The sequence below is a fragment of the Macadamia integrifolia genome, chromosome 13 (genome assembly GCF_013358625.1).
Source record: "Macadamia integrifolia cultivar HAES 741 chromosome 13, SCU_Mint_v3, whole genome shotgun sequence".
Classification (NCBI taxonomy): Eukaryota; Viridiplantae; Streptophyta; class Magnoliopsida; order Proteales; family Proteaceae; genus Macadamia; species Macadamia integrifolia.
The window spans coordinates 23,713,195-23,725,174 of NC_056569.1; the positions used below are offsets into that span (position 1 = coordinate 23,713,195).

At 37.0% G+C, this 11,980-nt stretch overlaps 1 protein-coding gene across 1 annotated transcript; it reads left to right on the forward strand.

Annotated features, from left to right (window-relative positions):
• The first annotated feature begins 2,748 nt into the window (after window positions 1-2,748).
• Window positions 2,749-5,157, forward strand: LOC122058742 (pentatricopeptide repeat-containing protein At5g14820, mitochondrial-like). Its single transcript, XM_042621408.1, has one exon. The coding sequence runs from the start codon at window positions 2,912-2,914 to the stop codon at window positions 4,814-4,816; it is 1,905 nt and encodes a 634-aa protein (XP_042477342.1). The 5' UTR covers window positions 2,749-2,911; the 3' UTR covers window positions 4,817-5,157.
• The last annotated feature ends 6,823 nt before the right edge of the window (window positions 5,158-11,980 follow it).

Genomic DNA, 11,980 nt, shown 5'->3' on the forward strand with positions numbered 1-11,980 from the left:
ACTAGGACACATAATGAAAGTATTCCTAGAGAAACTAAGAATTATGAAATTCCTGAAACCGCAAGCTATTCTTCTTCTCCTAGCATTTCTAATGGTGCCTAGATACTGCATCAATTCTCCACGTCTTGAAAAAACTTGGCCACAAGTTTTGTAGTGGCTTAGAATGAGCACTACAGGATTAGCATGCATCTTCAACCTAAATAAAATTCTGGTAGCACATTGGAAAATACGAAAAAAAAAATAAAATAAAAAATGTGCAGCCTAGGGAACCTTCTTAAAAATAGTGAGGTGAAATCACGTATCTCTATGAAATCCGCGACAATAACAATAGCATCTTGAATATTCACGGCTTCGCGTGAAGTATTCTCGAAGTCTTCCTTAACCAGGACCTCGTCTAGTATCGCTGCTGCAACCTTTGCTATCTTCTTTGAGTTTTGCAATGTTATCTTGCATGGCAGAATTTTCTACACATTGAATCTCTTCATTAAAATCTTCAATCATTGTCTCATCTTTGTCGTCGCAGGCTGCTTTGTTTCTCCTTCTTTATCTTCAACAGTAGGCTCTAACTCTTGAACTGAAGGAATATCTTTTGCCTAGCAAAGAACCTGATTTTCAGCTTGAATCATTGATTCTTCTACAATTGTTTTCTCCTCTTCGCTTTTACAATCGCAATGAAACTCGTGTAGGAAAACTGGATTCTCCTTTACCGGGTCATTCAAAGTGATACACTCCTCCTCTTTAACTATTTCCTTTGTTTCTTCCTTTGACGGTGCAAAGTTGAGCTCAGCCTGTGCTTTAACGTTATACATGTTAGACATCCAACACTTTATAACTTACGAACTGAATTTTAGAGATAGTTGCTTCGAGCTTTCTTCAGCTTTGAAGGCCTTTTGGCAGTAATCTTGTCGAAGGGAGAGCTTCCTTTGGATATTTTCTGGTAGATACCTGTTCTTCAACTCGTGCTTCATTTCTTCCCAAGTCCTAGGCTCATCCCTTCTAACTCTAAACCTCACTTAATGGATTCCCCACCATTGTTTAGCACAACCAATCAATTGCAAATGAAAAAAATCTAAACTTCATCTCCTCTTCCAAGTCTTACTAGTCAAAATATTCCTCTAAAGAAGCTAACCAATTAAGGAATAGCCATGGGTCCATCCGTCCAGCAAAGTATGAAACTGCTGGCTTCACCTTTCTGTAGTATTATTAGAGTCCTTCCATGATAACTGTTCTTTACCAAGGTATGCAAGTTGTCCTCAAAAGATGGCTAATTTGTAGGAACTTTCTATGGTCCTCTCTCAACTCTCATGGTATTATTTGCAGTAAATTGAGTTGGTAATACCTTGTCAGGTCTAGGATTTTCAAAATTTCCCGGCATAGAAGAAGGATTATAATGAGCACGGTGCTGTTCTATGGCAGTCATCCTATCATATCGTTGCCTGATCATATCAATGTCTAATTGAGTGTATCTTGAACAATAACTGGGTAAGAAGTCCTTGGCTCGATGCTGTCCATAGCTCTGACACCAAATAATGGGGTTTTCTGGAAGCCTTAGGATACTAGGTATAGAAATCAATAAAACCAGAATCGCAGTGATAGGTTTAGAAACCAGATTTAAGAGATCTCAGAAAACAAACTAAATTGACGCTTGGAAGACACACCTCTTGGGAAGACTCCAACCTGTAGGATTAAAATCTCCTTTAGTTTTTATTGTTAATCAATTTCACTTCCTCATGGCTTGCCACATTCATTCCTACACATACATGGTTCCAATTAGGCATCTCTTGTTGTCCTTTTCAAATCAACCAATGGGTACATATCAGGGTATCATCTTCAACCCTCAAACTACTGTGTTACACTATAAATCTTGTAAAACCTACCTCCAACAGAGAGATTTGCAGAGGTGGGAGTTTGATCGACTAACATTGAAGAGGAGAGGAGCAGGTTGCAGAGAAGTTCCCACTGCAGAGAAGTTTGTGGGAACTTCAAAAGCAATTTTTTTCCCAAATGGGACTATCGGAGGAGCATTCAGATTTTTTATTTCACAGGGGTGGAGCGGTAATTTCATTCTGCCAAATGGAAATTAAAATCCAGGGCCGAAAACCCTTTTGCCCTTTTCGCATTACTCTGAAACCCTTGACCCTTTACTCTTTCCTGGTTCGCCTCGCCATCAATATCCCTGGCTGCCGTCAGGTTAGTCTCTCTCTCTCCATTGGTCAATTTAAAATTCCTAATATTCTCTTTGTTTCTAAAGATTTAATGGTATAATTTCTAAATCATTGTTTTTAATTGATAGCTTATGTGTTGGATTTTCTGATCTCAAAACTTCTAAATGGATACTCCATCTTTTACCAAACCTCTAGGAGTTGTTGGATTTTGTTTTTTTCTCCTCATGGCCCTCTTTTTGTGTTTGCTGGAGACACACCCACATTGATTCCTTTGTCTAGAAAGTAACAAGTGTTTGAGGGAATACCCCTGTACTGTGCAAAACAACATATCCCCTTGAACAAGATGTTAGTGCTCCTGAAGAATTTCATCTGGTGTTAATGTTAGTTTGGGAAGGCTGCAACGTTTGATTCATTTTCTGGGTGCTATACTGTTAGACATGTAAAGGGCAAGGCTGAATTTTGATATCTTTTGGTCTGAGATCAGGAAATATGTGCCTTTATTTTTGCTCCCGATTTTTATAGGGGAACCGTATTATGTATGTATCGTATTATTGTTGTATGTTTTTTTTCTTTTTTTTAGCTGGATTTGTAATAGTATTATTGCCTCTAGGTCTGTTTAATTCCCATTTTTTGCCATGCCCGAACTTACTGACTATGGATTATACATCACCTCGTCAACAGGTTTGAGTCGGCTCATAAGCAAACTAAATTGGGATTTCCTACTGTAGCTTGCATTGGGTAGTGTTATGGTTCTATCACTCAGAAGAATTGCAAGATATTCGATTTCTGTTTGTCATTTTAACTGCTTAGAAACTCAAATTTCTGATCTCTATGGCCACCGATGCAACACCTATTCCGACCCATGTTCTGGAGATCAGAGACGTTTCTCAAATAGTTCAAATAGAGATGCAAAAACAAAGGAAGATGTCAACGTAATTGCTTCTGGTAATGGTGAGAATGATAGATTCATGGCCTTCCCCTGTGATTTGCAGTGTTATCCCAGATACTATTTTGATTGTTCTCGAGGTGAAGTTCCATTTCATCGTTTACATTTCTCTCAATTCTCTCTCCAGCATGGTTTGCAATGGAAAATGTCGGTTTTGAATGTTAGAGCTTTTTCTTGGTTTTCAAATGGAGATGGAGAAACAGGTGAAGTGAAAAAAGAAGCCAGGGATGATGATGACAGTGAAAGTGAGAATGGTGAAAGCCAGGCTGAGTGTAGTAAGTCTGTAGCAGATCCGAAAGAAGTGGAAAGGGTCTGCAAGGTGATTCAAGAATTGTTTACATCTGATCGGAACATGGAAGCAGTTCTTGATCAGTGTGGGGTTTCTCTCTCTCATGATCTTGTTCTTGAGGTGTTAGCTCGGTTCCGCCTTGCTTGGAGGCCAGCATTTCGGTTCTTCCACTGGGCTGGGCAAAGACCAGGATTTTTACATGATTCTAGGACATATAATTCCATGATGGGGATACTTGGGAAGACGAGGCAATTTGAGAGCATGGTGGTGATGCTTGAAGAAATGGGGAATAAAGGGCTTCTGACAATTGAGACTTTCTCTATTGCTATTAGGGCTTTTGCTGCAGCAAAGGAGATGAAGAAAGCAGTTGGCATTTTTGAGTTGATGAAAAGGCATAACTTCAAAGTAGGGGTTGATACCTATAACTGTTTGCTTGATGCCCTTGGAAGGGCAAAACTTGGGAAAGAAGCTCAAGCTCTCTTTGAGAAGTTGAGGGATCGATTTACCCCCGACTTACAAACCTATACGGCTCTCCTTGCTGGATGGTGCAAGTTGAAGAAGTTAGTAGAGGCAGGGAAGGCTTGGAATGAGATGATTGACAAGGGTTTCAAGCCTGACATTGTTGCCCATAATATAATGCTTGAAGGATTGTTAAGTGGTAGAAAAAGTTCTGAAGCTATCAAACTGTTTGAGATCATGAAGGCTAAGGGCCCTTCTCCAAGTGTCCGAAGCTATACTATATTGATACGGGATTTGTGCAAGGGAAATAGAATGGAACAAGCTGTTGATTACTTTGATGAGATGCTTGATTCTGGTTGTCAGCCAGATCCTGCTGTTTACACATGTTTAATTGTGGGTTTTGGGAACCAAAAGAAGATGGATAAGGTCCATGGCTTACTTAAGGAGATGAAAGAGAAGGGCTGCAACCCTGATGGTCGCACCTACAATGCCCTTATTAAATTAATGACCAACCGGGAAATGCCAGACGACGCTGTTAGGATTTACAAAAAGATGATTCAAAATGGGTTCCAACCTACAATGCACACATATAATATGATGATGAAGTCCTACTTTCAGATGATGAATTATGAGATGGGATGTGCTGTGTGGGATGAGATGAATCGGAAGGGTTGTTGTCCCGATGACAATTCTTATACTGTTTTCATTTCAGGTCTTATAAGACAGGGAAGATCAGAAGAGGCTTGTAAATATATAGAAGAGATGATGGAGAAAGGAATGAAAGCTCCACAGCTCGATTACAATAAGTTTGTGGCTGACTTCGCTAGAGCTGGGAAGCCTGACATACTAGAGGATTTAGCTCAAAAAATGTTGTTCTCTGGAAAATTTGAGGCTTCCAAGGTGTTCGCTAGGTGGGCTGAGATGATGAAGAAAAGGGTTAAGAGAACAGAGTTTTGAAGTTCTTTGGCACAGTCAGCATATTTGACCTGCAGTCCAATAATATAACAAGCCATTTGGTTAGGAAATTCTCACTCAGAATTGCTGCTAGGACATGATGTTGGCTGTGTTTCCAACAGTATTGTTTTCATCAGGTGTTTCATTTTTGTTACTTCAAGTGATCTCTTGTGGCATGGGTAATTCTAGACAGGAAATATCAATGACATTCCCCACGTAATTGTGTGATGTTGGTGATATGTTCTCTCTAGTTTTCCTTATAACCAGCTGTTTCTTTTTTCTGTAGGTCAATTCACATTTGTAAGTAGAAAGTATCAGCAAATACCATGAAATTTTTACTTGCAGTCTCTGGTTAGCTCTTTCTTTCTGATTGTAGTGGTATCTACTTATTTGAATGGCAACCATTTATACTAGTAGTGTTTAAATGGAATTGTAATCGAAGCCAAACTCAATCATTAATTGGGTTTATTTGCCAATACCTAGACCTGAAAAAGAAGTGGTGAATGGTACACTGGGTGAAGAATTGCCATTTGTACCTCTGTAATTGCAGTCAAATCCATGTTAAATTAGTTTGGAGCTTGATTAATTGGAGACCATCTTCCTTATGTAATTATTATAACAATAACAAACCATATCCCAACTTAATAGGGTTGGCAACATGGATCCAAACAAAGACACGGAAATGTAAAGGTGAAAGGAAACAAATCAGAAAATAGTAGAAAATAGAACACAGTTGGATGGGGTTTGCTATGCGGATCCTAACCCCTCCAATTAGTTCTATTCAATGCCATACTTGGAGCAAGGTCTAATTTGTACATGTTTTTCCTCACCAATTCTCCTATGGTCATTTTTTGTTTGACTCTTTTACATCTTTCTATTTGGATCAGAAAACTATAAACATCAAAACAAAGGTAAAGAGCTCCACGGCTAGGAATGACTGCCTGATTCTACATTCAAATTATGCAAATCTTTATGATCACACCAAATCTCCACTATTTTCCATCATAAGTCATTGGCCTTTTCAGCCTTTGAAGAAGGCCTCGGCCTTTGGGTTTCTACATCAATACTTTTTCCTGTCATCATATATTTTGCATCTATCCAAAAAAAAAAAATGTCCTTCAGTCAGGATATAGTTTGTAATTCTTGGGCATATGAAAAAAGGACTACTCATGTAAGGCAAATAAGGCATACACCTGGGCATGCATCTCAAACACATTCTTTTGAAAGGAAAACAAAGGAGGAGTTTTTTCACATAACCTAGAACTAAATGCAAATAAAAAATCTATATATTAATATTGGAAATGAAAGAAAGAGGGTTAGGTCTAATATAACAAGTGACTAAAATATGAGTTGGGCAAAAATTCTGCTCTTACCCTACGGCCTAGCGGTTCATATTCGTTTGGAAAATTCGCAAGATTATGACCTATAGTAACAATGGTCTACTTTGTCAGGACTTCACCTTAGGGATTTTTCGACAGTGATGAAAGGAATCTTTTGATATCTCATTTTTAGAGAATATTATTTTTTGAAATAAAATGACAAAAATGTCCTCGATAAGGACTTCCAAATTGGCCTGAACTTGGTGTATAGTGGATGTTAGGCTGTTTTGTAATAGATAAAGTACACTACTAAAGTCTAATAAGAAAAGAACATTCCTCACCCCCCAAAAAAAAAAAAAATCCTAGAACAAATAGCCTCCAAAATCTGAATTCAAATGGGCATCAATAGGCAAGTATCCTGGACCCACCATCGAAGAATTTTACAAGTTGCAGTGCATAGGGAGAGGAAAAGAGGGGTTTGGTTCCTTGCATTTCCTATCCTTCAACCATTAAGGTTGGTTCTCTATTATTTTGCTTAAATCATGAGTCTCTAACTTACTAATCTTCTCCAATGATTGATGTTCCAATCATCCTTCAATCATATGCAGACATGTGGAGAGTTGCGTGCCAATCACCAAGGGTTATGAGCCTTCAAATGGTGAGATGTGTATCTGTGTCTGATTGGAGTTTGGATCAAACCCTTGTACAAGAAAAATTCTAGTATGGTGTTTGATCCACATTTGGACTCTACTTAAAATGAAAATCAATTAAAAGAAGAGAGAGATTAAGTGGAATCCAATTGTGGATCAAACACTATACGAGAATGATTTTCTCATTCTCGTACGAAGACCTGATCTATACTTGTCTGATTGAAGGGAGTAATCGTTAGAAAAGAGCCAAATCCACCTACTTTTTCCTTCTACATTTTTTTTTAATTGCAATATGATAGTGGGAGATTTTGGTGGACATGTTGTCTAACTGTTTAACACTGCCTAAATAATACCTTCCGAAAGCAGCACGGAAAGTTGGATCAACCTAATCCACTCCCACCCCATAGGACTCAATCAGAAAAGGCCAATACACAAAAAGGGAATAAAAGTAGGGTAACTGATTTAAAAATGGACATGGCTGCCACCACACACATTTTATAGTTGTGAGACTTAAGAAGTCACCTCAAAACACTCAAACTTCCTAGTATCATATATTTACCAAAAATAAAACTTCCTCCAAGTATCATATTGGATTGGATTGCTTGTCTTGGTTGATCAGGGTTGGGATTGGTCAATACCGATTTTTTTGATACTTGGAGATGAAAGAGAGAGATTTTATTTATTTATTTATTTTATTTTATTTTATTTATTTATTATTATTTTTTTTAAAATTTATCCTGGAGCAACCCCCTATTGGGTATTGCAGGGCGAATGGCCATCTTACTCCTAAGAAGGGAATATATACACCCCCATGTGGTTAGAATTGACCTTCAAACATCAATTTCAATTAGTCGATATTGCTACCAATGCATTAGACATTGAAATCAGGAAAAAGATTCTTGATACTTCTATTTAGGGTAAGAGGGTTTTTTTTTTGATAAAAGAGGTTTATATTCTATTGATCAAAATACACTTATGATATTTGAATATTTTTCAGATTGAGAAAGTTTTCTTTCATCCATGGAATCTCTTCACTCAACATAGAGAGTAAATCGTTACTTCCTTCATTTTTTTTTGCTTTTTTCTTCTGGTTAATAGTAAAAGAAGTGTCATTTTCACTTTTCTTGAAATCCTATCCAATCACAAAAAAAAAATCTAATCACTGCAAGTGGTGAACCTGGGTGAAGGAAAAATCAGTGCTTCACTCCTCAGTTGGTATCTCTATCCAATTGTTGCCATTTAGTGTCTTATTGATCTGTCTCTTTAATTTTGAGAAAAAAAAGAAGGTGGGGGAATAATCTTTATCTGGGTTGATGGCATAGTTCATAGAATAAAGATAATTTTACTTCCTTTCTCTTTTCATTTTATTCTTTTATGTTATATTTTTTGTTCTTTTTTATATTTTGGATCCATGTAACTGAGTCCAGTTCATTTAATTGGGATAAGGTTATGATTATTGTTGTTGTTGACATGTTTCAAAGAACCGGATTGAAATCCACAAAATCATTTGAATCAATCATGAATCCATTTAAATCTTTATTTTCTTTTATCAGTTTTTCTTTTTAAAGGAAAATAATTTTTATTTACACCTCTCTCTCTCTCTCTCTCTCTCTCTCTCTCTCACACACACACACACACACACACATACATCCCTCTTAAAATGACTTATCTGCCCGTTTAGATTGAATCTATAGGACACGCTTAGGTTATGTATGATAATGTTTCTGTTTCAAAAAACTGGTTCTATGTCAGAAATAGTTTTTCTATTTTTTGGATTTTTGAAGTAATTCTGTGGGACCAAATGTTGTATAGGAAACATGGCAAGACTGTTTTTATTGTTATAGAAATATAGAAACATGTACAAAACGTCATATTAACAGATATATTTTTCCTTTATGTTTTAACTCAAATACTAAAAATGGCAGTGATTTACATCAGCCCCCTTGGGGTTTGCCCATATTACATCCTCCCCTTAAAAATTCATTTATTATATTTAAATTCACTCAAACTAACAAAGTGGGAGAAATGTTAATTCTTAAAATAGAAAAGATAAAAAGACGATTTTACCCTTCTTCTTCCTCTCTCCTGTTTGCCCTGAACTCACCTCTCTCTGTCTCTCTTCCTTTCCATTTGCCCAGGCAAAAAACATCAGCATTGGTCTCATTAGACGTCCCGTCTGAAACTACAGACAGCCTTTCTTTCCCATCATCCAATACTTCGATTTCTTCTATGGTCGAGTCATCAGAAATTACATCCTTGGAGCACTCCACCTCTGCATCAATCCCTAGAGCCTTGTCCGCTGTAGAGCACCCACTGCAGTGGCCTTTGCTGCATCATATCGGCGAACTAGTAAATTCCCCATCTCATTAATCGACTCTTGGATTCTCGCTAACTCGACCAATCCTAGGGAGGGATTCTCTGAACGAACTGGCCGGGCGACCAAAACCTAGATTTCCGACAAGGAGCGTGAACTTCTCTAGGTAAACGCATAACCTTTCCAGGGTACCGACAAATTCTAGATATTGTATTTGGCGAAGATAATTGCCACTTTGTATTGAGATTGATAGGCGAAATTGGGCTTCTTCGCGGTTTGAAGCTCGGGCCGAAAAGTCGGAATTTTTAGAGAAAAGAGGCGAGAATACATGTTTCAAGTTGAACCAACTATCACCGCGCTTCCGATTGGTCATTAGGGCACCCATGGACGATCCTCGAAGCTCTCGCAATTACAGTAAAATGCCTGGAATACAAACCCATCTAAGAACTAGGTATCCATAACGAAGCCTACACGCCTAACGAAACCCTAGAATAGAGGAGAGGAAGAAGAAAGTGCATCCTTCTTCATTTAGAGATTTGAATTTGGTTTGCTGGACTCTCATTGTTCTTTTTCATTGGTTGATTCGTCAAAAAAAATTCAGATTTACTTTACGTTTGGAAGTGTAATGAAAATTTGCGATTGAATAACTGTTTGTGAATACTCTGTGAGAGCTCTGTTCTGTGTATTCTTTTAAGTTATAATCTGTAAATGATTTTTGGTTAGTTTAAGTTGGAAATGGTCAATTTGGAAGAGAGGAAGAGAGTAATTTAGAAACCAAGGAAAATACTGAAATCAGAAGAGAAGAAGAAGGAGAGGGAGAGAGAAAGAGGTGAGTTCTGGGCAAAGGAGTAGGGAGAGGGTTGAGTTCAGGGCAAATAAAGGAGAGGAAGAAGGGTAAAATCGTCTTTTCAATTTAAAAAAACTGACACATTTTTCACGATGTTACTTTGAGTAGATTTAAATATAATAAACAGATTTTTAAATGGGAGGATGCAATATAGGCAAACACCAGTGGAGATTGATGTAAATCACCCCAAAATGAATATGTTTGAAATTGCATCGGAGGTGATGGTGATGACAATGGCAATAGTAGTGGTGAGAAGCCGTTAGATAAAAAAACCCATCGATTTATTTTATCGTAGTCTACAGAAATCTAGCGCTATTTTTTTTTCCCCCAATTTTTGGGTGTTTCTCAAATGGGGTGAAAACTGTTACTCACTCCTGATTCTTAAGAAATTAATTAAATAAATAAATTACAGAAACAAAAAACGGATAGGCAACACAGAATTTGTTCCATTTATGCTAAAAAAAAAAAAAAAAAAAAACAATCAAATTCCTTTTTTTTTTTTTTTGGTAACGTTACTATGTAGCATTCGCTATTATACAGGACATACCCTTTTTTTTTTCTCTTAATTAATGAAAAATTATACAGGATCTACAAGTATTTTTGAATAAAAAAATTTCAAAAAAATGAAATTCTTTGTTTCTTCTTCCAGATTTCATTTTCTAATGTTAATTCCATCTGATTTTGGGTTGATTTCATCAGATTCAAATCCAATTCGAATAAAAAATGAAAGTCAATCATGAATCCGATTATGGTTTTCAAACCATAGTTGGTGGACGTCCATTCTCTCTTTCCAATTTCAACCTTTTTCATGAATCCAACACAAAATTGCAGAGAGAGAGAGAGAGAGAGAGTCTTCTTTGCTCTTCTGTGTTATCCTTGTCGTCCTCTAAATATCCCAACAACTACAGCTCTCTCTCTTCTCTCTTCTCTCTTCTCTCTCTGGGTGCTGTGGTCCAGTAGAAAGCCAAAAAAGACAAATTAACACCAGAAAGCGATTGGTTAAATTTAAGGATGTCACGGGGTCTTAAACTATTAATGCTATTAATAATGCATTTGAGGTAGACCATTCGTTCTGTTGGGCTTTTCTTAGTAATTGAGGTTTGGTCATGTATGTGGACATTTCATTCGATCTGGTTGGAATTGTGATTGGACACGGGAAGTGGAAATGGAAATCTTACCTGCCATTTAATTTATTTCCTTCTTCTTCTTCATGAAGAAAGGAGAAAATCTCCCTAGGGACAGCTTGGGTTTTAGCTGTTTTTTTTTTTTATTTTCTTCCTCAGATTGATTGAGGTCTAATAATGGGATTCACCATTTTGACTTTGTTCCTTCTGGTAACTCTAAATAATTCTTTTTACCACTGAAGTTTCAAAATACCTCCTCATCTAATGTAATATTTGGTTTTGGATTTTTTCCTTAACACAAGGGTTCTTTGAAGAGAGGTAGCTATCTCTTTTTCTTTTTATCTGGTGTTAGTTAGAATACTTTTCACACATGTATGAGAGTCAAGCTAGATGGGATTTTGATATGTCTGAAGTTATTTTTTGCTCCAAATTGGACTTGTATCTTTTCACCAAAAAAAAAAAAAATCGGACTTGTATCCTGAATCCTTTTGGCCGACATCAAATGAGTGTCATTCGACACATTTTGGTGCCAAGGTTTAATAGAACTTTAACTGGACTCTCATAACTATTTGTTTGGCGTTGGGTGTGCATTGTTTGGCATCTGAATTACGTCCAACACCTGTAGTTTCGTTCTCCCATATAAATAGAGGCATCCTTGACCCTTTTTAGTAGCATTCTAAGCCTACAAAAACTCTTTATTTCAATAAATGAGTTCAACAATTACTGGAAGGCCTTAGGAGTTAATTTATCTCGGAAATCGATTCGCAAGTATTACATCATAAGAGGTGATTACGATCTTAAAAAGAGTGATTGGTGGTATCACTCATCCCCATCATTTTACCAAATATTTGTCAAGAATTTGTACGAGGTTCAATATCTCCTACTATTTGTGATTTTTTCTTTTGGTCCAATC